Source organism: Lithobates pipiens, unplaced genomic scaffold, assembly GCF_037356315.1.
Source record: "Lithobates pipiens isolate NorthernLeopardFrog02 unplaced genomic scaffold, aLitPip1_a1.2 Scaffold_30, whole genome shotgun sequence".
In the NCBI taxonomy this organism is placed as follows: domain Eukaryota; kingdom Metazoa; phylum Chordata; class Amphibia; order Anura; family Ranidae; genus Lithobates; species Lithobates pipiens.
Genome location: NW_027507791.1, coordinates 32852826 through 32879202, shown reverse-complemented (window position 1 = coordinate 32879202; position 26377 = coordinate 32852826). Strand labels below are relative to the sequence as shown.

At 49.9% G+C, this 26377-nt stretch overlaps 1 protein-coding gene across 2 annotated transcripts in view; it reads left to right on the top strand.

Annotated features, from left to right (window-relative positions):
* ARHGEF2 (Rho/Rac guanine nucleotide exchange factor 2) overlaps window positions 1-26377 on the top strand; it is a 233614-nt gene that overhangs the window by 83451 nt on the left and 123786 nt on the right. For both annotated transcript variants that reach the window (XM_077463972.1, XM_077463971.1), the window contains exons 2-7: window positions 1683-1788; window positions 4273-4565; window positions 10225-10369; window positions 13478-13583; window positions 16828-16867; window positions 17246-17375. In XM_077463972.1, the coding sequence (XP_077320098.1) occupies window positions 4303-4565; window positions 10225-10369; window positions 13478-13583; window positions 16828-16867; window positions 17246-17375 (684 nt within the window). In that variant the 5' untranslated portion in view covers window positions 1683-1788; window positions 4273-4302. The remainder of the gene's footprint in view (window positions 1-1682; window positions 1789-4272; window positions 4566-10224; window positions 10370-13477; window positions 13584-16827; window positions 16868-17245; window positions 17376-26377) is intronic.

Sequence of the window (26377 nt, the reverse complement as noted above, 5' to 3'; positions counted from 1 at the left end):
GGGTGTCCTTGTTCCGGGACCCCCAAGTGTCAGGGTGTCATTGTTCTGGATCCCCCAAGTGTCAGGGTGTCATTGTTCCGGATCCCCCAAGTGTCAGGGTGTCATTGTTCCGGATCCCCCAAGTGTGAGGGTGTCATTGTTCCGGATCCCCCAAGTGTCAGGGTGTCATTGTTCTGGACCCCCAAGTGTCAGGGTGTCATTGTTCCGGATCCCCCAAGTGTCAGGGTGTCATTGTTCCGGATCCCCCAAGTGTCAGGGTGTCCTTGTTCCGGGACCCCCAAGTGTGAGGGTGTCCTTGTTCCGGATCCCCCAAGTGTCAGGTTGTCATTGTTCTGGACCCCCAAGTGTCAGGGTGTCATTGTTCCGGATCCCCCAAGTGTCAGGGTGTCATTGTTCTGGGATCCCCCAAGTGTCAGGGTGTCATTGTTCTGGACCCCCAAGTGTCAGGGTGTCATTGTTCCGGATCCCCCAAGTGTCAGGGTGTCATTGTTCTGGACCCCCAAGTGTCAGGGTGTCATTGTTCCGGATCCCCCAAGTGTCAGGGTGTCATTGTTCCGGATCCCCCAAGTGTCAGGGTGTCATTGTTCTGGATCCCCCAAGTGTCAGGGTGTCATTGTTCTGGACCCCCAAGTGTCAGGGTGTCATTGTTCTGGACCCCCAAGTGTCAGGGTGTCATTGTTCTGGGACCCCCAAGTGTCAGGGTGTCATTGTTCCGGATCCCCCAAGTGTCAGGGTGTCATTGTTCTGGACCCCCAAGTGTCAGGGTGTCATTGTTCTGGACCCCCAAGTGTCAGGGTGTCATTGTTCTGGATCCCCCAAGTGTCAGGGTGTCATTGTTCCGGATCCCCCAAGTGTCAGGGTGTCATTGTTCCGGATCCCCCAAGTGTCAGGGTGTCCTTGTTCCGGATCCCCCAAGTGTCAGGGTGTCCTTGTTCCGGGACCCCCAAGTGTGAGGGTGTCCTTGTTCCGGGACCCCCAAGTGTCAGGGAGTCACTGTTTCGGCACCCCCAAGTGTCTGTGTTCCTGGTCCCCGCTCTTCCTATGGTATGTAGTAGTTGCGGGGTCTGTACAGGTCACCGGTGTAGTTAATGTTATACAGAGGTTAATGAGGAGGCAGCCCCTCCCCCGGGCGGTGAGTCAGCCGGCCTCATTGTCCTCCATTCTATGGTGTCATGCTCCGCTGATTGAGTCTTTGTGGCAGGAACGGCTGACGTCACCTCCCAGCGTTGGGTTACAGGGATCAGTCACTGCAAGGCTGAGTGACACACAAGGGGGGGTCTGTCTGAGACATTGCCATAATTACCCCCCCCACCCCCCTCCACTACAAAACCTGCTCTTCAATTATGGCTCATCAGTGTGGAACACCAAAACTCCTCACCTGTAAGAGCCGGAGACCCCTGACTCACCGCCTGACCCTCCCCGACCCTTATAAATGACTTCTATCTCCTCCCATCATATAGTACATGCCTATAGGAGCACCGAGCAACCACGCTCCGGTATACGTCAGAGCTATATAACGGTATAATGTGAGTGTGGGGGCGGGGGGGGGGGCATTAGAGTGTAAGCTCCTCTGGTTCTGAGACAGACCTGACCGGCTCAGTGTTCTTTGTACTGCACCGCGGTATATGTCGGAGCTATCGGTGTATACACATGGAATAACAGGTGATTTCTTCTATCTGCAGGCAGCGGAGGAGCAGTGATGGGGTCTTGGTGTAAGGTGGATGTGGGTGACTGGTTGCACGCTATATCTGAGTCCCTCAGGGGATGCAGCTGCTGATCTTATAATAGGTAGGTACAATTCCTCCATATGAACACACAAGGGGGTAATAGTTAAGAATACAAGGTGACCATTCTCTCTCTCTTTTTCTGCAAATTCTTCCCCATAGACCTCGGAGAACCATCTGAATAATTTCGGCAAATACTCATTGGCCCAAGAAACTATTCTTATGAAGGACCATTATCTAACAGTTATCAGTAGATAGACCCATGGGGATGAGTGATCTGTACTGGGGGGGGTAATTGTATAAACACTATATGGCCAAAAAGTATGTTGACTTCACTCTGAATGACGAGTCAACTCCTGTCTAGGTGTCTCCTAGATGAAGGTCCTTTTAATACCACATCATACAAAGACATTGTAGACAATTGTGCTCTTTCAACCTTCTGGTAACAGTTTTTGCTGAAGACCCTTTTCCTTTCTACCATGACTGTGCCCCTGTGTACAAAGCCAACTCCGTAAAAACATGGTTCGACCGGTTTGGTGTGGGGGGGGGAGGGACCTCCATAAAAACATGATTTCATGAGTTTGGTGTGGAGGAACTCCATGAAAACATGACTTCATTCATGAGTTTTGGTGTGGGGGAACTCTATAAAGACTTGGCTTCATGAGTTTTGGTGTGGGGGGAAGTCCATAAAGACGTGGCTTCATGAGTTTTGGTGTGGAGGAACTCCATGAAGATGTGGCTTCATGAGTTTTGGTGTGGGGGGAACTCCATAAAGACATGGCTTCATGAGTTTTGGTGTGGAGGAACTCCATAAAGACATGACTTCATGAGTTTGGTGTGGAGGAACTCCATGAAGATGTGGCTTCATGAGTTTTGGTGTGGAGGAACTCCATAAAGACATGGCTTCATGAGTTTTGGTGTGAAGGAACTCTATAAAGACGTAGCTTCATGAATTTTGGTGTGGAGGAACTCTATAAAGACGTAGCTTCATGAATTTTGGTGTGGAGGAACTCCATAAAGACGTAGCTTCATGAGTTTTGGTGTGGAGGAACTCCATAAAAACATGGTTTTACGAGTTTTGGTGTGAAGGAACTCCATAAAGACATGACTTCATGAGTTTTGTTGTGGAGGAACTCCATAAAAACATGGTTTTACGAGTTTTGGTGTGGAGGAACTCCATAAAGACATGACTTCATGAGTTTTGTTGTGGAGGAACTCTATAAAGACATGGTTTTATGAGTTTTGGTTTGGAGGAACTCCATAAAAACATGGTTTTATGAGTTTTGGTGTGGAGGAACTCCATAAAGACACGGCTTCATGAGGTTTGGTGTGGGGGAACTCCATAAAGACACGGCCTTATGAGTTTTGGTGTGGGGGAACTCCATAAAGACATGGCTTCATGAGTTCTGTGTGTAGGAACTTGAGTGTCCTGAACAGAGCCCTGACCTCAACCCTATTGAACACTTTTGGAATTGGAACGCCAATTGTGAGCCAGGTCTTCTCATTTAACATCACTACCTGACCTCACAAATGTTATTTTGGCTGATTGGACACAACGTCCAACAGACATACTTCACAGCTAGAGTAGAGCCAGCTCCATAAAGACACGCTTCGACCAGTTTGGTGTGGAGTAACTGGAGTGTCCTGTACAGAGCCCTGACTTCAACCCTACTGAAGGTTTTTTTTGGATGAATTGGAATGTCAGTTGTGTACCAATATGCTTCATCCAACATCAGGACCTGACCCCACAAATGATACAACTTCCCACAGATACCCCGAAATCTTGTGGTAAATGTTCCCAGAAGAATGGAGGGTGTTAAAACCACAATGAGGGCAATCCCCAGTATAGGGGGACCATATTAATGGGCATGGGGGGGACCGCAAATTAATGGCCATGGGCGGAGAGGTCCATATTAATGGCCATGGGCGGAGAGGTCCATATTAATGGCCATGGGCGGAGAGGTCCATATTAATGGCCATGGGCGGAGAGGTCCATATTAATGGCCATGGGTGTACCCCATATTAATAGCCAATCTCTGTATTAATGACCTTGGAGGAAAGTGGTGCTACGCCATATTATCTGGTCATGAGGGGAGTAAGGAGGAAATTGGCAACCTCTTTATTAACGGCCATGGATTTGGAATGGGATGTCCAACAAAGTCGTGTATTAGTCATGTGACCACACTCTTTAGGTCATAGTGTATAAAATGTACGCACGCCTGAAAGCATCCATCACCGTCTTTTTCCATCTGTCACCCCATTGTGGAGATTTCCTTTCACTTCCTGTCTTGAAGGCCCTTGAGGAAGTGCGAGGCTCTCTCTGCAATGTAAGGAATATTTCGACTTTTTATAGAGTGGGTGTTGGGAAACTGTACCATATGCCTCCTATAATATCTCGCCCTTCTACACCTTCCAACTGCTGTTAAATGACGGTTTAAAAGGATATTGTACGGTACATGGATCTTGAAATTGCAAAGATATATGATGCTAAAGATCAATAACATTGTCATTTTTTTTTTCTTTAATGTTCCATTTCCTGTGTCCTCAGAGTCCCGAGTTTGTACTGAAGGCGACGATAATGAACAACACAGACATATTCGCGGGTGACGCGGGGCCATTTGCCATGCGGGGCCACAAGCAGCGCTGTATGTCCGCCGTGGAACCCGGCACCCCCTCCGAGATTGATTTAAAGGACGAGGAGCAGGACCGCTTCCTAGGCGTCCCGCTGCGCCGCTACTGCCCCACGCGGAGCTCCGCCCACATCCGCGACTCCTTCCGAAGGCACAGCTGGGAGCCGGGAAAGAGACTGCAAGAGGAGGAGTCTAATTACGATGAGCTCAGGTACGAAAGGGAAGCGTGTCTACTTAATTGTGGCCATTCAGATATTTAATGACTTCCCGCCCAGCCTATAGCAGAATGGCGGCCGGGGCGACGGTTCTGTTATCCTGACTGGGCGTCATATAACGTCTTTCAGGATAGCATGCCGGCACGTGCTCGCGCGGCGCGGGGGGGGAGCGCAGCGTGGTGATCGGTGGTGCGGTGTGTCACTCTGACACACCGCATCTCCGATGGAGGCTCCTTACCACATGGTCAGCTGTGACCAATCACAGCGTGAACCAGGAAGTGCCGGTAAGCGGCTTTCCTCGGTTCGCGCTGACAGGGAGAGCCAATCGGCGGCTCTCCCTGCCAGAGGGGGGGGGGGGTCTGCACTGATAATCAGCATATTGATTATCAGCACAGCCTCCATGAGAGGTGCCCATCAGCTGCCAGTCTGTGGCCCACAAGTAATGCCTGTCAGTGCCCTTAAATGTGCCAATCGGTGCCCCATTAGTAACGACCTGTCAGTGCCCATCGGTGCCCATAAATGTGCCAATCGGTGCCCCATCAGTAATGCCTGTCAGTGCTCTTCAGGTGCCAATCAGTAATCCCTGTCAGTAGCTCCTCAAAGTGTCCATCGGTGCCCATAAATGTGCCAATCGGTGCCCCATCAGTAACGCCTGTCAGTGCTCTTCAGATGCCAATCAGTAATCCCTGTCAGTAGCTCCTCAAAGTGCCCATCGGTGCCCATAAATGTGCCAATCGGTGCCCCATCAGTAACGCCTGTCAGTACTCTTCAGATGCCAATCAGTAATCCCTATCAGTGCTGCCTATCCAGTGCCATCTATCAGTGCCGCCTATTAGTGCCCATCAGTGCCGCCTATCATTGCTGCATATCAGCGCCTCCTTATCTTTGCCATCTCATTAGTGCCCATTAGTGCAGCCTCATTAGTGCCCGTCAGTGAAGGAGAAAACAACCTTTTAGTGCTGAAAATTTGTCCTGGGCAGGAAAGGGGGAAAGTACCCAGTATTGAAGGGGTTAAACACTCTTAAAGCAGACCCTGCCATAAAATATAAGGCCCACCTACACTGTCCGGGCTCCTCCCCCCTCCCAAATCACCTTCTAATAGAGGGCGGTTGTAAAATGTACCCTAAAGAAAAAAGTAAGGATTTATTCTTACCTTCTCATGCCACGTCTAGGCGAGTAGGTGAGTTTTAAAATAAAAGTCCTCACTGATCTTTGTAGCTGGTGGCGCTGTGGAGAAATTCATCCTCAATGTTCACAGTAGAGTTCCAGGGACAGCCATCCATGCCTGCTCGCCTGCTCTTTGTATATCTCCGCCCCATTTACACTTCAGCATGCCTTATGTGTGACTTTGTGGCATTTTTTTTGCACGCTTTTGTAAATAAAAGTGCTGTCCAGAAGCTTCTTTGGGGCAGGATTGGCCGGAGGGGGTAGTACATGTGCCACTGCAAAAAATTAAACCCAATGTCTCATTTTGTCAGGCAGAGTACCTCCACCAAATGTAGCCCCTTCAATAAACGAGGCTGCACCACAATCGCCCTGCAAATGGATTCGACACACGCGATTGCAGGACGGTGGTGCGCACTTTATAGGGTTAAAACAGACAGTGAGGAGGCAACATATCGCCTCCCACCTGCCTGTCAAATGCCAAAGTGTCAAAGTGATTTTTTTTTATTTCCCCCCCCCCCAAAAAATTTGAGAGTGAATTACTCCACAATGGCTGCAGCTACAGAGGTCGGTGAGGGCTTGGCTGAAATGATTTTACTGCTAGTGAAGAATTTACAAATACAACAATTCCAAGTAATAAAGTAATTTTAGAAAAGGTTAAAATAAAATATCCCAAGTGCTCATACACACAGGCATTAAGAGAAACTCCATAAAGACATGGCTTCATGACTTGGGTGTGGAGGAACTCCAAAAAGACGTGGCTTCATGACTTTTTTTTGTGAAGGAGCTCCATAAACACGTGGCTTCATGACTTTGGTGAGAAGGAACTTCATAAAGATGTGTCTTCATGACTATGGTGTGGAGGAACTCCATAAAGACGTGGCTTTATGACTTTGGTGTTGAGGAACTCCATAAGGACATGGCTTCATGACTTGGGTGCGGAGGAATGCCATGGACGTGGCTTCATGACTTTGTGAAGGAGCTCCATAAACACATTGCTTCGTGACTTTGGTGTGAAGAAACTCCATAAAGACATGGCTTCATGACTTTGGTGTGGAGGAACTCCATAAAGACATGGCTCCATGAGTTTTGTTGTGGAGGAACTCCATAAAGACATGGCTTCATGAGTTTGCGGTGGAGGAACTCCATAAAGACATGGCTTCATGAGTTTGCTGTGGAGGAACTCCATAAAGACATGGCTTCATGACTGGTGTGGAGGAACTCCATAAAGACATGGCTTCATGAGTTTGGTGTGGAGGAACTCCATAAAGACATGGCTTCATGACTTTGGTGTGGAGGAACTCCATAAAGACATGGCTCCATGAGTTTTGTTGTGGAGGAACTCCATAAAGACATGGCTTCATGAGTTTGCGGTGGAGGAACTCCATAAAGACATGGCTTCATGAGTTTGCTGTGGAGGAACTCCATAAAGACATGGCTTCATGACTGGTGTGGAGGAACTCCATAAAGACATGGCTTCATGAGTTTGGTGTGGAGGAACTCCATAAAGACATGGCTTCATGACTTTGGTGTGGAGGAACTCCATAAAGACATGGCTTCATGAGTTTTGGTGTGGGGGGAAGTCCATAAAGACGTGGCTTCATGAGTTTGGTGTGGAGGAACTCCATAAAGACATGACTTCATGAGTTTGCTGTGGAGGAACTCCATAAAGACATGGCTTCATGACTGGTGTGGAGGAACTCCATAAAGACATGGCTTCATGAGTTTGCTGTGGAGGAACTCCATAAAGACATGGCTTCATGAGTTTTGGTGTGGAGGAACTCCATAAAGACATGGCTTCATGAGTTTTGGTGTGGAGGAACTCCATAAAGACATGACTTCATGAGTTTGCTGTGGAGGAACTCCATAAAGACATGGCTTCATGAGTTTTGGTGTGGAGGAACTCCATAAAGACATGGCTTCATGACTGGTGTGGAGGAACTCCATAAAGACATGGCTTCATGAGTTTGCTGTGGAGGAACTCCATAAAGACATGGCTTCATGAGTTTTGGTGTGGAGGAACTCCATAAAGACATGGCTTCATGAGTTTTGGTGTGGAGGAACTCCATAAAGACATGGCTTCATGAGTTTTGGTGTGGAGGAACTCCATAAAGACATGACTTCATGAGTTTGCTGTGGAGGAACTCCATAAAGACATGGCTTCATGAGTTTTGGTGTGGAGGAACTCCATAAAGACATGACTTCATGAGTTTGCTGTGGAGGAACTCCATAAAGACATGGCTTCATGAGTTTTGGTGTGGAGGAACTCCATAAAGACATGGCTTCGTGTGTTTGCTTTGGAGGAACTCCATAAAGACATGGCTTCATGAGTTTGCTGTGGAGGAACTCCATAAAGACATGGCTTCATGACTGGTGTGGAGGAACTCCATAAAGACATACATTTTACGGAGACCTCATTTCTACGTTTTTTTCAGGTTTTGGCTCATGTCTATGTTGGTGGGTTCACCCTCTCAATTTGTCCTGGTCACCATTGTCATTAGGACAGAAAGTGATAGGAAATCATCCAAGATTTATGGTTGCCACCAGAACAGGAAGTAAATGGAAATCTTCCAATCTGTCACCTGCTCTAGTGAAGGGAAATCTTCCAATGGGTACACTGGCTCTCACTTTTGGAGGGGTTTCCCCTTGCCTCATGGGATAGGTAACTCAAGCGGCAAGCGTCCTCCTTTAATGCCTGTGTGTATGATGAGCACTCGCAATATATATATATTTCATTTAGAAGAGAAATGTGCTGAACTACAATACACATGGAGTAGTAATCTCTAACAACCTCTAGGTGGCAGCGTTGGCCAATATTTGTTCTGTCTGCACTGTCGTCAATGAAGGAAATGGCAAAAGTTTTGTTTTTCAGAAAGGATATCTATGGCCAGGCAAAGGTGATACGTGATCTTTAATCACTCTTACTGCAAGGAACCCTTTTTCCATACAAATTATAAAACTATTTGTTTTTTGTGCACAGCTGATGCCCTTTGGTTTTAGATGACTCTCGTCATATTTATTATCTTCTTCTGACCATACCATCTAGAGGTAGTGATAAGTTGCTTTTAACCACTCTTACTATAAAGAATCTCTTCCAAGAAAGACAGTATAATTGCTCTTTCTTCACACAACTAATGTCCCTTTTGCATTAGATCACTCAGATTGCGATTAGATCTCTCTCTCCCCCTCCCCCTCCCCCTCCCTCTCTCCCCCTCCCTCTCTCCCCCTCCCTCTCTCCCTCTCTCTCTCTCTCCCCCTCTCTCCCTCTCCCTCCCTCCCTCTGTCTCTCTCTCCCTCCCTCCCTCTCTCTCTCTCTCTCTCTCTCTCTCTCTCTCTCTCTCTTTATATGACTATACCTGTTTGAGGTGCTGATATGTTTTCTTTAACTACTCTTACTGTAGAGAATCCTTTCCCAAAAATTACAGTAGCATTGGCTTCACACAGCTAATGTCCCTTTTTGCATTAGACCGCTCTGTTTTACAGGACTCTCCTCCTCCTCTTTATAATCATCTGACTATACTACTTCGGGATGGTGATATTGTTTTCGTTATACTCTTAATCTAAAGAATTCTTTCCAAGCCTGTAAAATCCTTTTTTCTAATCACAGCTAATGTCCCTTTTACATTACATCACTCTGATCACGTTTAGATGACTCGTCTTTTTTTTTTTATAAACTTTATATGACTATACCAGTTTGAGGTGTTATTAAGTGTTCTTTAACTACTCTTAATGTAAAGAACCCTTTCCCAGAAAGACTGTGAAATCCTCTTTCTTTACACAGGTAATGTCTTGATTGCATTATATAACTGATCGTATTCAGATGACTCCTCTTTATAATCCTTATATGGCTATACCAGTTATAAGTGGTAATATGTTTTTATTTTACTACTTTAACTGTAAAGAATGCTTTCCCAGAAATCCAGTGAAATCCTCTTTCTTCACACGCCTGTGCCTTTTACATTTTAGTTGACGCTGATTGGCCTAGAGGGGTGCAATAAAATCAACCCTCACCGCCTGTCACGCACTCCTGCAGACACTAGGGGCCCCCGTAGACGCGCTCAAGCAGCGGTTGTGTTTTCCGTCTCCCCCGCACTGCTACTTCTGCAAACCGGTGCAAGATGGACGGGGACTGCTATCTCTCCCGGTGGAGCGGCGCGCAGTCTGCAGAGTGGTAGGTGAACTCAGGTGACGCCCCCCCCCCCCCCCCCCCCACCGATCCTCTCTTAAGGTCACAAAGCGATCGGCAGATCACCGGCCTGATAAGCATCCCCCCTTCTCATAGGTTAGAGCTGGAGAGGAAGCTGGTGGTTTTAGAGACTTTCAAAGAGAGGAAAGGAAAGCAAACAACAAGTGTCTGAGACACAAAGAGCAGCTTTCTATGTCGTAACGTTGCTATCTTGCGTTGGCCATGGAGCTGCTAGACGATGTCGCCACCTGTGCAGCGGCACGGCGGTGCTCGCGGCGCGATAACTGCCTCTGTGTCTATTGCAGCCTCAGCCTGAAAGGTCTGGACCCCGAAGAGATAGAGGCCATGGGCTACCCCAAGGACCCGCGCCGGACTCCCATCACCTCTAGTAACGACGAGCTGGAGAACCTGCTGCTGATGCGGGGCGAAGATCTGGAGGTGACGCAAGAGGTACGGACGCTGCCGGGTGCTGCCCGCATGTATTATGGATTTTCAAAGTTAGAAGTGTGGTGGGTCAAGCCAAGGAAAGGTGTGGCGTGGTTAAACCAAGGAAAGATTTGGCCGGGGTGAAGCCAAGGTAAGGTGTGGCGGGGGTCAAGCCAAGGAAAGGTGTGGTGGGGTCAAGCCAAGGAAAGGTGTGGCGGGGTCAAGCCAAGCAAAGGTGTTACGGGGTCAAGCCAAGCAAAGGTGTGGCGGGGTCAAGCCAAGGAAAAGTGTGGCGGGGTTAAACCAAGGAAAGATTTGGCCGGGGTGAAGCCAAGGTAAGGTGTGGCGGGGGTCAAGCCAAGGAAAGGTGTGGCGGGGTCAAGCCAAGCAAAGGTGTTACGGGGTCAAGCCAAGCAAAGGTGTGGCGGGGTCAAGCCAAGGAAAGGTGTGACGTAGTCAAGGAATGGTGTGGTGGGGTCAAGCCAAAGAATGGTGTGGCAGGTTTAAGCCAAGGAAAAGTGTGGTGGGGTCAAGCCAAGGAAAGGTGTGACGGAGTCAAGGAATGGTGTGGTGGGGTCAAGCCAAGGAAAGGTGTGATGGAGTCAAGGAATGGTGTGGTTGGGTCAAGCCAAAGAATGGTGTGGTTGGGTCAAGCCAAAGAATGGTGTGGCGGGGTCAAGCCAAGTAAAGGTGTGGCAGGTTTAAGCCAAAGAAAAGTGTGGTGGGGTCAAGCCAAGGAAAGGTGTGACGGAGTCAAGGAATGGTGTGGTGGGGTCAAGCCAAAGAATGGTGTGGTGGGTCAAGCCAAGGAAAGGTGTGGCGGGGTTAAACCAAGGAAAGATTTGGCCGGGGTGAAGGTAAGGTGTGGTGGGGTCAAGCCAAGCAAAGGTGTGGCGGGGTCAAGCCAAGGAATGGTGTGGCGGGGTCAAGCCAAGGAATGGTGTGGCGGGGTCAAGCCAAGGTGTGGTGGGGTCAAGCCAAGGAATGGTGTGGCGGGGTCAAGCCAAGGAAAGGTGTGGCGGGGTCAAGCCATTCAGCAAGGCCTAGAAGACTCTTCTTGTGCCCTTCTGAAACTTCATTGCCTGAATTTAGGAGCATTGGGGTGGAGAGGTGTTATGATCCTCCTCTGGCTTCACTTTACCGCAGTCCTGTGGCACCTGTGGGGGAGGAATGGGGATAGTCACCAGGAAGCCACTATAGTCTTCTTCTGGCAAGAGACAGAAAGGGGTGTAATAGGCCCACAGCAGGAGAATACGGGAAGGGAACAGTTATGTTGGGGCCCACAACTGAAGGGTAGAACATCAAGGTTTGGGCCCTTTCACCTCAAGGGCCCAGAGACAGCCACACTCATATTCACTCCCTGGTATAACGGGGCGGCATAAAATTGATAAAGGGTCAGGAACAGATGAATTGGGGCCATTTGACGTCAGGGACCCAGTAAAAGCTGCGGCCAAGGTCACACCCTGGTACAGTGGGCCCACAGTGGATGGATAAGGGAAGGAAACAGGTTGGAGCCCTCTGACTTTAGAGGCCCAGGGTTAATTTCCTGGTATAATGGGCCTACAGTGAAGAGATGGATAGAACAGTTAGCTTGAGGCCCTTTTGACCTCAGGGTCCCAGGGACAGCCATACCCATGGTGACTCCCTGGCGTAATAGACCCACAGTGAAGGAATAGGTGGGTGACAGATTGAGACCCTTTGATTTCAGGAGCCCAGGGTCACTTCCTGGTGTAATGGACCCACAGCAGATGAATAAGGGTTTTAAACAGTTAGGTATGGGGCCCCTTGACCCACAGTAGATGGATAACGGGATGAGACAATTGGGTTGAGGCCCTTACACCAGGAAGTGACCGTAAGCTCCTGAGATCAAAGGGCTTCAACCTAACTGTGTCATCCCTGCATCCATCCACTGTGGGTCTATTACACCAGGTAGTTACCTTGGGTATGGCTGTCCCTGGGCCCCTGAGGTCAAAGGGCCCCAACCAAACTAATCAAAAGCCTTATCTATTTGCTGTGGGCTCATTTGACCTCAGGAGCCCAAGGTCACTTCCTGGTGTAATGGACCCACAGTGGATGGATACGGGCATGACACAGTTAGGTTGAGGCCTTTACACCAGGACATGACCCTGGGCTCCTGAGGTCAAAGGGCCTCAACCTAGCTCTCTGGAGCCCAAGATCACTTCCTGGTGTAATGGACACACAGTGGAAGGATACGGGGATGACACAGTTAGGTTGAGGCCCTTACGCCAGGAAGTGACCCTGGGCTCCTGAGGTCAAAGGGTCTCAACCTAGCTCTCTGGAGCCCAAGATTGCTTCCTGGCGTAATGGGCCCACAGCAGATGGATAAGAATTTGGGTTTTTTAGGAATTTTGGAATTTTAGGTTGGGGCCCTTTGACCTCAGGAGCCCAGAGACCGCCATACCCAAGGTCACTTCCTGGTGTATTGGACCCACAGTGGATGGATACGGGGATGACACAGTTAGGTTGAGGCCTTTACACCAGGACGTGACCCTGGGCTCCTGAGGTCAAAGGGCCTCAACCTAGCTCTCTGGAGCCCAAGATTGCTTCCTGGTGTAAGGGACCCACAGTGGATGGACATGGGGATGACACAGTTAGGTTGAGACCCTTACACCAGGAAGTGACCCTGGGCTCCTGAGGTCAAAGGGCCTCAACCTAGGTCTCTGGAGCCCAAGATCACTTCCTGGCATAATGGGCCCACAGCAGATGGATAAGAATTTGGGTTTTTTAGGAATTTTGGAATTTTAGGTTGGGGCCCTTTGACCTCAGGAGCCCAGAGACCGCCAAGGTCACTTCCTGGTGTATTGGACCCACAGTGGATGGATAACGGGATGACACAGTTAGGTTTGATCTCTTTCCCTTTGATCTCAGAAGCCCGGGATCACTTTCTTGGTGTTTTCATTATCCCACAAGTGACTTGATAAGGGGAGGGGAACGTTTAGGTCGGAGCCCTCAAACCTCAAGGGCCCAGAGCCAACCACACCTTGGCCCTTGAGGTTTGAGGGCTCTTGAGGTCAAAGGGCCCCCCGACCTAACTGTTTGAGGGCTCCGACCGCTCTGATCCCCTCGGCTAACCCTGACCTCTTATTCTCCCATTTTTTATTTCATGTTTAGGAACACGCCAAGAGGCTCCGCGCTTACCTGTCCTCCCAGAACTACCTGTACAACCCCCTCTCCAAATCCGTCTCTATGACCGGGATCGACCACTGCTACCCTGACGGTGAGTGGGCAGGCGCCGCTGGTGGGCTTAGTCTCCAGTAGAGTATGGATGGCGGGGGGTTCATTTACATAATCCTCACGTCTAGAGGATACAGTTGCGTTATGTTGTGGCATTTCCTGGAGGTTCCCCAAAATCTTTTTCTTTTTTTGGGGGGGGGGGTGTTTCAAAGTTGTAGCACTTTTTTATTATGTCAACAAAAATTGAATTTTGGCTTACACCCACCCAATCGGGGGGAATTTGCATAACCCCTCCCACTGCTTGCATCAGGTCTAAGGGCCCTTGAGAGGGAGGAGAACTGGGGCCGGGGAAATGTAACGTTTCCAGGAAGCCAATATTACGGCACCTTGCCGGCCCCTTCCCACCAGTCACCTGCGGGCACTGCTTAGAGGAGCACAGAGACCAAGTCATGACATGCCTGGGTATAAAATAAGGTATGTAATGAAAGCCTAAAATATTTTATTTAAAAGTCTCATTGGCGTGTTGATGGGGGGGGGGGGGGGGGTGGGGGGACCACAGAAGTCAACTTCAATAAGATATGAATAGAGCAGACAGCGGAGAACAGGATGAGACGTCATTGTTCTGGACGGAGATTGCTTCCATTGTTTGGAATACCGCTGATGCACACATCCTGTAGAGAATCGCGGGGATTCCCATGTCCCATGGAAGGGGGGGATCACCACACGGGACACACAGACCTGCGACCGTCAACACATCCAGAGCCCATCAATAAATATCACATTGCAATGAACGTCCTATATACACCTATATGGGACCTACACGGCTCCGCCCCTTCGCATTCGTCCGGACGTCTTTGCCCGCATCAGAATTTGCCTTTTTACTATTTTGTTTGTTCCCTTGTTGGAAGTCCACGGAGCCCAAGTTCAAATGTAGTTCATTAAGTGACCTGAAGCTTCCCTTCCCCCACTAGAGGGCGCCGTTGTCCTGCGGTTGTGTTAGCGGTGGCCTGTCCTGTGACTGGCTTTGTCTCATTCTGAAATACCGTATTTGTAATGCGATTTCCGTCCCTGATATGCCTGTGGTCGGATCTGCTCATGTTTTAACCCCTTTCTGAGACCAGGGATAGGCAGCTGTGTGAGGGAGGGCTTAAAGGGGACCCGTCCTAAAGGGCGGTGGCAGCCACGGTGGAAAGTTAGCATTGCACAAAGGTCTGCCTTTATATCACTAGAGGGGTCACCAGCAGGAGGAAGGAGGTCCTGATTCCTCTATATAGATCTTTATATCACTAGAGGGGTCACCAGTGGGAGGAAGGAGGTCCTGATTCCTCTATATAGATCTATATATCACTAGAGGGGTCACCAGCAGGAGGAAGGAGGTCCTGATTCCTCTATATAGATCTTTATATCACTAGAGGGGTCACCCGCAGGAGGAAGGAGGTCCTGATTCCTCTATATAGATCTTTATATCACTAGAGGGGTCACCAGCGGGAGGAAGGAGGTCCTGATTCCTCTATATAGATCTTTATATCACTAGAGGGGTCACCCGCAGGAGGAAGGAGGTCCTGATTCCTCTATATAGATCTTTATATCACTAGAGGGGTCACCCGCAGGAGGAAGGAGGTCCTGATTCCTCTATATAGATCTTTATATCACTAGAGGGGTCACCAGCGGGAGGAAGGAGGTCCTGATTCCTCTATATAGATCTTTATATCACTAGAGGAGTCACCGGCAGGAGGAAGGAGGTCCTGATTCCTCTATATAGATCTATATATCACTAGAGGAGTCAACAGCAGGAGGAAGGAGGTCCTGATTCCTCTATATAGATCTTTATATCACTAGAGGGATTATCAGCAGGAGGAAGGAGGTCCTGATTCCTCTATATAGATCTTTATATCACTAGAGGGGTCACCAGCAGGAGGAAGGAGGTCCTGATTCCTCTATATAGATCTTTATATCACTAGAGGGATTATCAGCAGGAGGAAGGAGGTCCTGATTCCTCTATATAGATCTTTATATCACTAGAGGGGTCACCAGCAGGAGGAAGGGGGTCCCGATTCCTCTATATAGATCTATATATCACTAGAGGAGTCACCGGCAGGAGGAAGGAGGTCCTGATTCCTCTACATAGATCTTTATATCACTAGAGGGGTCACCGGCAGGAGGAAGGGGGTCCCGATTCCTCTATATAGATCTATATATCACTAGAGGAGTCACCGGCAGGAGGAAGGAGGTCCCGATTCCTCTATATAGATCTATATATCACTAGAGGAGTCACCGGCAGGAGGAAGGAGGTCCTGATTCCTCTATATAGATCTTTATATCACTAGAGGGATCACCAGCAGGGGGAAGGAGGTCCTGATTCCTCTATATAGATCTTTATATCACTAGAGGGGTCACCAGCAGGAGGAAGGAGGTCCTGATTCCTCTATATAGATCTTTATATCACTAGAGGGGTCACCAGCAGGAGGAAGGAGGTCCTGATTCCTCTATATAGATCTTTATATCACTAGAGGGGTCACCAGCAGGAGGAAGGAGGTCCTGATTCCTCTATATAGATCTATATATCACTAGAGGGGTCACCAGGAGGAGGAAGGGGGTCCCGATTCCTCTATATAGATCTATATATCACTAGAGGAGTCACCGGCAGGAGGAAGGAGGTCCTGATTCCTCTATATAGATCTTTATATCACTAGAGGGGTCACCGGCAGGAGGAAGGAGGTCCTGATTCCTCTATATAGATCTTTATATCACTAGAGGGATCACCAGCAGGGGGAAGGAGGTCCTGATTCCTCTATATAGATCTTTATATCACTAGAGGGGTCACCAGCAGGAGGAAGGAGGTCCTGATTCCTCTATATAGATCTTTATATCACTAGAGGGGTCACCAGCAGGAGGAAGGAGGTCCTGATTCCTCTATATAGATCTTTATATCACTAGAGGGGTCACCAGCAGGAGGAAGGAGGTCCTGATTCCTCTATATAGATCTTTATATCACTAGAGGGGTCACCAGCAGGAGGAAGGAGGTCCTGAGTCCTCTATATAGATCTTTATATCACTAGAGGGGTCACCAGCAGGAGGAAGGAGGTCCTGATTCCTCTATATAGATCTTTATAGCACTAGAGGGGTCACCAGCAGGAGGAAGGAGGTCCTGAGGAGATGAGATTTTTGAATCCCGATTCCCTCCCCCCCCCCCCCCCCCAGCCACTCCTGGAAGTAGATTGTCCTGTATGTGACCCATCTCTGATGTTCATACATCTACTAACCTCCCCCAATTTGTCTCCCCACAGATGTGTCTCTCTACTCTCACGGACAGCGCATGAGCAACGGGTAAGTGTCCAATCCCTGCACCCAGAAAGAACATCCTCCATGCGGTTATAATGGGCAAGATTTGCCACAATACTCACCCCCCCCCCCCCCCCTGCTCCTGTAATTGGCTCCCTATCTCTATAAAGTCTGCACGGAGTGGGGGGCCTCAAGCCAGTTTATTGGTTAAATTGTGGCATCCCCAGCAATGTCCCAAGGGTTGGCATGTTGACTATGGCGGTTCCTTAGGCACTAAGACTGGTCATGTGATTTTTATCCTTGGTAGATCCCCCCCCCGCCCCACTTGGTGCACATTTTGTAAAGATCGATCGATCGATCCTCTAAAATGTCTTCCATTTTCGGTCTAATCCGGTGCGATCTGCTTGTCCTCCTCCTCCCCAGACTGAGCGCCGTGAGCTGCGGGGAGATCGACTCTCTGGAGACAGACGAGAAGGAGAACAGGTTAAAGGAGGAGTCCCCCTTCGAGAGGACGCTGAGCTTCATCAGGAAGATGACCAGCGGCAAACACAAGGTAGGGCGGGAAGAGAGATGGGCTTTTGCAAGTCCCTCCCCCTCAGCTTACAGAATAGCCACACCCACCTCAAGCCTGATCTCGGCTTTCAGCTGGGATCTCCGTATAAGGGTTTCATTTGAATTGGGGTTTTGGGGTGTTTTTTTATTTCATAGATTTGCTGAGTGTTCTTCACGATTGACACGCCTCGTATTTTTTTTTTTTTTGTCGTGGAAATAGTTGGCTTGTAGTTGGCATGACATGTTTGGTGTCTATTTACTCATCTTTTATACGTGGGTGTAATATTGTGTGTGTTTTCACTAATATAATAATAATACATAATAATATAATACACTGGTGCGTATTTTTATGTCTTTTATGAATAACTGCGCAAATATTGTGTAACACAAAAAAAAAAAAAATTGCAACTACCACCGTTTTATTCTCCAGGGCCTCGGCTTTCAGGAAATATATATTTTGGGGGATTCATAGTAATTTCTAGTAAAAAAAAAAAAAAAAAAAAATTCATATAAAAGGCTGATTTTAACCACTTGGTGCCCGCGCTTAAGCCGAAAAAACTGCTACTGCGCGGGCTTCCTTTGCCGGAGTTCTTAGACACCCTCCCATTCTCGCGCTTAGAACTGATCACTGATCGAGGTAAAGGGCCAATCACAGTGAGTCCTGCTCCGTGTGATCAGCTGTCCAGCCAATGACAGCTGATCATGGAAGTGAACTGAAGCTGGTAAATCCTTTTTTTTTTTTCCCACGCCGCCAGCATGAAGAAAAGAAGGGGCATAGATCCCCTTAGTGCCAACCAGTGCTGCTAATCTGTGCCCCCTCCAGTGCCGCCAATTAGTGCCCATTGATGCTGCCAATTAGTGCCCATCGGTGCTGCCAATCGGTGCCCACCAGGGCCACTTATCAGTGCCCATTAGTGCCTCATCATCACTGATACTTATCAGTACCTCCTGATTAGTGCCCATCAGTGCAGCCTCATCAGCGCCTATCAGTGCAGCCTCATCTGTGCCTCCTGATTAGTGCCCATCAGTGCAGCCTCATCAGCGCCTATCAGTGCAGCCTCATCTGTGCCTCCTTATCACTGCCCATCAGTGTAGCCTCATCTGCGACTATCAGTGCCACGTATCAGTTCAGCCTCATCAGTACCTCCTGATTAGTGCCCACCAGTGGCACCTCATCAGTGCCTATCAGTGCAGCCTCATCTGTGCCTCCTGATTAGTGCCCATCAGTGCAGCCTCATCAGCGCCTATCAGTGCCATGTATCAGTGCAGCCTCATCTGTGCCTTCTTATTACTGCCCATCAGTGTAGCCTCATCTGCGACTATCAGTGCCACGTATCAGTTCAGCCTCATCAGTGCCTCCTGATTAGTGCCCATCAGTGCAGCCTCATCAGTGCCATGTATCAGTGCAGCCTCATCTGGGCCTCCTGATTAGTGCCCATCAGTGCAGCCTCATCAGCGCCTATCAGTGCCACGTATCAGTGCAGCCTCATCTGTGCCTCCTGATTAGTGCCCATCAGTGCAGCCTCATCAGCGCCTATCAGTGCCACGTATCAGTGCAGCCTCATCTGTGCCTCCTTATTACTGCCCATCAGTGTAGCCTCATCTGCGACTATCAGTGCCACGTATCAGTTCAGCCTCATCAGTGCCTCCTGATTAGTGCCCACCAGTGGCACCTCATCAGCACCTATCAGTGCAGCCTGATCTGTGCCTCCTGATTAGTGCCCATCAGTGCAGCCTCATCAGTGCCATGTATCAGTGCAGCCTCATATGTGCCTCCTGATTAGTGCACATCAGTGCAACCTCATCAGCGCCTATTAGTGCCACATATCAGTGCAGCTTCATCTGTGCCTCCTAATTAGTGCCCATTAGTGCAGCCTCATCAGCACCTATCAGTGCCACCTACCAGTGCCCATCAGTGCCACCCATCAGTGCAGGCTCACTAGTGCCTATTGGTTCTACCTACCAGTGCCCATCAGTGTCCTTCTTCTTGAGCCACTCCTTTGTTGCCTTGGCCGTGTGTTTTGGGTCATTGTCATGCTGGAAGACCCATCCATGGCCCATTTCCAATGCCCTGGTTGAGGGAAGGAGGTTCTCACCCAAGATTTTGTGGTACATGGCCCCCGTCCATCGTCCCTTTGATGCAGTGAAGTTGTCCTGTCCCCTTATCAGAAAAACACCCCCAAAGCATAATGTTTCCACCTCCATGTAGGACGGTGGGGATGGTGATCTTGGGGTCATAGGCAGCATTCCTCCTCCTCCTCCAAATACGGCGAGTTGAGTTGATGCCAAAGATCTGGATTTTGGTCTCCTCTGACCACAACACCTTCCCCCAGTTCTCCTCTGAATCATTCAGATGTTCATTAGAAAACTTCAGATGGACCTGTACATGTGATTTCTGGAGTAGGGGGACCTTGCGTGCCCTGCACGGTGTAGTGTGTTACCGATTTGTTTTCTTGGTGACTATGGTCCCACCTGAGAAGATTCTCCCGTGTAGTTCTGGGCTGATCCCTCACCGTTCTCCTGATCATTGAACCTCCACGAGGTGAGATCTTCCATGGAGCCCCAGACCGAGGGAGACCGACCGTTATTTTGTGTCTCTTCCATTGGCAAATAATCGCACCAACTGGTGTCTCCTCTCACCAAGCTGCTTGGCGATGGTCTTGTAGCCCATTCCAGCCTTGTGTAGATCTACAATCTTCTCCCCGACATCCTTGGACAGCTCTTCGGTCTTGTCCATGGTGGAGAGATTGGACTTTTGGCTAAGATCAAGTGTAGTATCTGTTCTTATCAGTTGCCAGGAGGTGGCGCTTGCTTCTGCCCCTGCTCTACGGCGAGGTGGAGCAGGGGTGGCGGTTGCTATGCAAAACCTGCTGGCGTGAAGGTAACCTGGAGCGGTTCGTAGCCGAAAGGGAAGCCTTCTGATGGGGATGGAGAACCACTGATCGGCGCTGAAGGGTCCTTCTGGCCTGGATTGGGGCAGCTCTAGCTCCGGTCAGTTTTTTGGGAGGGAACGCTGGTTCGCCTTTCTCCCACCGGGGGAACGGCCAGTACTTCCCAAATGTAATTAGGTAGGAGTGATGGGGGCGAGGGTGAGGCCTGATGGCAAAGGGCTATCACTAATCTCCTGGATCCTAGTATTTTTATGTTTGGTGTGTCACAGTTTTGTCACGTGTGATGAGTAGGGTGTCGGTCCTCGGGGCCAACCCTGAAAGTCTTGTGGGAGGGTGGACAGGCCTTCTGGCTTGGTTCGTCCCCTCTCTCTCAGGGGGTCTCCCTTCGGGGGAGCCCCAACTGAGTACTTGGGGTGGGTCTGTTTCGGCAGACCTTCCAGAGAAAGGTGGTGGTCCTCTGGTTTTTCGCCAGATGGACCATGTATGATACCTCAGTCCCGGTCTGGACATAGGTCTTCTGGCTTGGTTTGCCCACTCTCTCAGGGGGGCCCCCTTCCGGGGGAGCCCCAACCGAGTACTTGGGGTGGGTCTGTTTCAAGCAGACCTTCCAGAGAAAGGTGGTGGTCGTCTGGTTTTTCGGCCAGATGGACCATGTATGGTACCTTAGTCCCCGTCTGGACATAGGTCTTCTGGCTTGGTTTGCCCACTCTCTCAGGGGGTCTCCCTTCGGGGGAGCCCCAACTGAATACTTGGGGTGGGTCTGTTTCGGCAGACCTTCCAGAGAAAGGTGGTGGTCGTCTGGTTTTTCGGCCAGATGGACCATGTATGATACCTCAGTCCCCGTCTGGACATAGGTCTTCTGGCTTGGTTCGTCCCCTCTCTCAGGGGGTCTCCCTTCGGGGGAGCCCCAACCGAGTACTTGGGGTGGGTCTGTTTCAAGCAGACCTTCCAGAGAAAGGTGGTGGTCGTCTGGTTTTTCGGCCAGATGGACCATGTATGGTACCTCAGTCCCCGTCTGGACATAGGTCTTCTGGCTTGGTTTGCCCTCTTTCTCAGGGGGTCTCCCTTCGGGGGAGCCCCAACCGAGTACTTGGGGTGGGTCTGTTTCGGCAGACCTTCCAGAGAAAGGTGGTGGTCCTCTGGTTTTTCGGCCAGATGGACCATGTATGATACCTCAGTCCCCGTCTGGACATAGGTCTTCTGGCTTGGTTTGCCCACTCTCTCAGGGGTCTCCCTTCGGGGGAGCCCCAACCGAGTACTTGGGGTGGGTCTGTTTCAAGCAGACCTTCCAGAGAAAGGTGGTGGTCGTCTGGTTTTTCGGCCAGATGGACCATGTATGGTACCTTAGTCCCCGTCTGGACATAGGTCTTCTGGCTTGGTTCGTCCCCTCTCTCAGGGGGTCTCCCTTCAGGGGAGCCCCAACCAGTACTTGGGGTGGGTCTGTTTCGGCAGACCTTCCAGAGAAAGGTGGTGGTCCTCTGGTTTTTCGGCCAGATGGACCATGTATGATACCTCAGTCCCCGTCTGGACATAGGTCTTCTGGCTTGGTTCGTCCCCTCTCTCAGGGGGTCTCCCTTTGGGGGAACCCCAACCGAGTACTTGGGGTGGGTCTGTTTCGGCAGACCTTCCAGAGAAAGGTGGTGGTCCTCTGGTTTTTCGGCCAGATGGACCATAGATGATACCTCAGTCCCCGTCTGGACATAGGTCTTCTGGCTTGGTTTGCCCTCTCTCTCAGGGGGTCTCCCATTGGGGGAGCCCCAACCGAGTACTTGGGGTGGGTCTGTTTCAGGCAGACCTTCCAGAGAAAGGTGGTGGTCATCTGGTTTTTCGACCAGATGGACCATGTATGGTACCTCAGTCCCCGTCTGGAGCCTAATGCCCCGGGGGGATCAGAGTAAGGTCCTTCCTCCTGGAGGACAGTGGTACACCCGTTGCACGTTTTTGTGTGTCACTCTTTATGTGTGTGCACTTTTTTTTTTGGCACGGAGTGGAAGTTTTTTTGGGTGTGTTTTTGCATGCCACAGGCTAAAAGAAAGAGGAAAAAAAAAAAAATGGTGGAGAGATTGGAATCTGATTCTGTGGACAGGTGTCTTTAATACAGGTAACAAGCTGAGATTAGGAGCACTCCCTTTAAGGGGATCACTTACTTTCTCCTCTCACTGTACTTTTATTCGATAAACCGCTGCGCTAATGTCATGTGACATAAATTGTAACGTCCGTCGTTGTATGCGATGGGTCCTCTGTATTCAGAAAATATTTGGGGGGGTCCCCAGGGTGTTTTCTGCGCATTTTAGCATGTACTGTGGAAAAAAAAGGGGGGGGGGGGTCTCCGGCGGTGAAGGACGTTGATTGGCCCTGGGAACAGCGCGCCTCTTGGCCGGCGTGCTTGCTTTGCCGTGACCGCACGCCCAGAGCTCAGACACTAGGGGTAGCTGTTCGGTGGTCCGCCCCCCCCCCCCCACCCTTTGCTTTCCACATCTAGCGATTGACTGAGCGTTGCATCAGCCTCTACTCATAATTCTGGCATTTCCTGCCAGTCTGCGCCGAAGGGGGAGGCCGGGCCAAGTGTGTGAGCCAAGTGTGAGCCTCGTTACTCACCGTGCACCTACCTCCGTCTGTGTCAGTGCATGACGTACCCACCGCCCACACACACACCGCACAGGTATTAATCAGCATCACTTAATCAGAGGCGTGAGCTACACTGTGCCCCCCCCCCCCCCAAATCTAATAATCTGCAATATATCAATATGGATCTGTCAGGAGGGGGAGGGGAGGGAGCGATGTTCTGCAGATCTATAGAGAGGTCATTGGTGGAATAATATGCAGAATATATAGATTATGGATCTGTCAGGAAGGGAGGGAGCGATGTTCTGCAGATCTATAGGAAGGTCAGTGATGGGATAATCTGTAGAATATATCAAATATGGATCTGTCAGGAGATGGAGGGGAGGGAGCGATGTTCTGCAGCTCTCTAGAGAGGTCAGTAATGGAATAATCTGCAGAATATATCAATATGGATCTGTCAGGAGGGAGCGATGTTCTGCAGATATCTAGAGCACTTAGTGATGGAATAATCTGCAGAATATATCGGGAGGGGAAGGGGAGGGAGCGATGTTCTGCAAATCTCTAGAGAGGTCGGTAATGAATAATCTGCAGAATATGTCAATACGGATCTGTCAAGAGGGGGGTGGGACAGGCAAACGTTGCAACGTTCTGCAGATCTATAGGAAGGTCAGTGATGGGATAATCTGCAGAATATTCAATATGGATCTGTCGGGAGGGGAGGGGAGGGGAGCGATGTTCTGCAGATCTCTAGAGGGGTCAGTGATGGGATAATCTGCAGAATATATCAATATGGATCTGTCGGGAGGGGGAGGGGAGGGAGCGATGTTCTGCAGATCTTTAGGAAGGTCAGTGATGGGATAATCTGCAGAATATATCAATATGGATCTGTCAGGAGGGGGATAGGAGGGAGCGATGTTCTGCAGATCTCTAGAGAGATCAGAGATAGGATAGTCTGCAGAATATATCAATATGGATCTGTTAGGAGGGGATGGGAGGGAGGAATGTTCTGCAGATCTCTAGAGAGATCAGTGATGGGATAATCTGCAGAATATATCAATATGGATCTGTTAGGAGGGGGATGGGAGGGAGCGATGTTCTGCAGATCTCTAGAGGGGTCAGTGATGGGATAATCTTCAGAATATATCAATATGGATCTGTCAGGAGGGGATGGAGCGATGTTCTGCAGATCTATAGTGAGGTCAGTGGTGGAATGCTCTGCAGAATATATCAGAATGGATCTGTCAGGAGGGGGCTGGGGAGGGAGCGATGCTCTGCAGACTATAGGGAAGGTCAGTAGTGGAATGCTCTGCAGAATATATCAGTATGGATCTGTCAGGAGGGGGAGAGGGGATGGAGCGATGTTCTGCAGATCACTAGAGAGATCAGAGATGGGATAATCTGCAGAATATATCAATATGGATCTGACAGGGGGGGATGGGAGGGAGCGATATTCTGCAGATCTGTAGGGAGGTCAGTGGTGGAATGCTCTGCAGAGAGGGTTGTGTTTCCTCCCTGGTAGGACACCAGCTGTGCACACACAGATATTGGGTGAGGGTTCCCTCCTGTGGCCCTGTGTTGTGTCGCGGAGCTGATAACGGGTTGTAGGCGAGTGGTTATTAAGGTGGTGAGTGACGGCCTCTCTTGTATCTCGTGAAAACAGACTGGGGAGGAAGTGGGGTTTGGAGGGACACAGGATGTGAGGAGTTTCCTGCAGGCGGTGTGATAACGCGGACGGCCTTGTCTTCCCTGTCAGTGACAATAGGGGACCACAATGACTCGGGGGCTGGGGAATAAAACGCTGTTTAAAGGGCCGGTAAAGCCCAAAACACAGACTCTCGTCATACACAGACCCCCCTCATTTGCAGGACAGATGGAGGGGGGGGGGGTGTTGCAGGTTTTTGTCCCCCAGGCGTTTTGTTTGCAGTGAAATAAATATTGGACCGCCTTCCTGTACGAGCGCGCAGAGACGCAAGCCCATTGCCTGTTCACTGTATTCATCATTTTTGCATTTAATGGTGGAACAGCAGGGGTGGGGCTTAGCTCTTAGAGGGAGTTGCTCATGCCACTGATTTGGTAAAAGGTTGAGGCCCTGTACAATGGGGTGCATCGGGATTCCGGAGCTTCTTTGGGTGCACGGGTATCGGTTGTTGGAATATTGAACAACAGGGGGGGGGGGCTAAGCTCTTGGGGGAGTGTCTTACCTGACTCGGGCAGAAGTCAAGGACTCGTATACAGCTTCTAATTGGATTCCAGATCTCTGAGCACATGGGATTTTGGAACAGCAGGGGCAGGGATAAGCTCCCTGGCCCTTCCCATTGACTTGGGCAGAAGTTGAGGCTCCGTATACAGCGTTCATTGGGATTCAGGGGCTCTCTCGACACAATGGAGTCAGTTGTTGAAATATTGAACATGAGTGGGGCTAAGCTGCTCGGGGGAGGGACTTTCCACTGACTTAGGCATAAGTCGAGGTCTCATATATAACTTACATTCCGATTGCATACTTTTCTGGACATACGGGAACCTGTCGTAGAAATTTGGAACAGCAGGGGTTGGAGCTGAGCTCCTGCGGGGGAGTGGTTCTTTCCACTGACCTAGGCAGAAGTCAAGGCCAGTGTTTGGGATTCTGGAACTTCTGGGCACATGGAATCTGCCTTTTGGAATGTGGAACAGCAGGGGTGGGGCTAAGCTCTTGGGGAGGAGTGTCTTACCAAAAGTCAAGGCCTCATACACGTTTTTACATCGGGAATCGAGAGCTCTCTGGGCACGTGTGAATCTAGAACAGCAGGGTGGGTCATGGGGGCGGAGGGGGGTAGTGGCTCTTCCACTGACCTGGGCAGAAGTCAAGGCTCCATACATGGCATGTGTTGGGAATCTGGAGCTCTCTGTGATTCTGCCAATTGAATGTAGAACAGCAGGGGTGGGGCTAAGCTCTGGGGGTGGGGGGGGTATCTACCACTGACTTGTGCAAAAGTCAAGACCTATATACATCTTGCATTGGGATTTTAGAACTTTCTGTGCTAATGCAAATCTGTCACTGGAATTTAGAACAGCAGGGGTGGGGCTGAGCTCCTGGGAGGTGTGGTTCTTTCCACAGACCTGGGCAGAAGTCAAGGCTTCATATGTGGTCGGTGTTGGGATCCTGGAGCTCTCTGGGCACATGGAATCCGCCACTAGCAATGTGGAACAGCAGGGGTGGGGCTAAGCTCTTGGGGAGGAGTGTCTTACCACTGACTTGAATAAGGTCAAGGCCTCATATACATTTTTCATCAGGAATAGAGAGCTCTCTAGGCACATGTGAATTTAGAACAGCTGGGGTGGGTCCTTGGGGAGTGGCTCTTCCCATTGACCCGGGCAGAAGTCAAGGCTCCATACATGGCATGTGTTGGGAATCTGGAGCTCTCTGGGCACATGGTGATTTGCCAGTTGAAAGTGGAACAGCAGGGGTGGGCTAAGCTCTTGGGGGGTGGGGGAGGAGTATCTTACCACTGACTTGTACAAAAGTCAAGACCTATATACATCTTGCATTGGGATTCCAGAACTTTCTTTG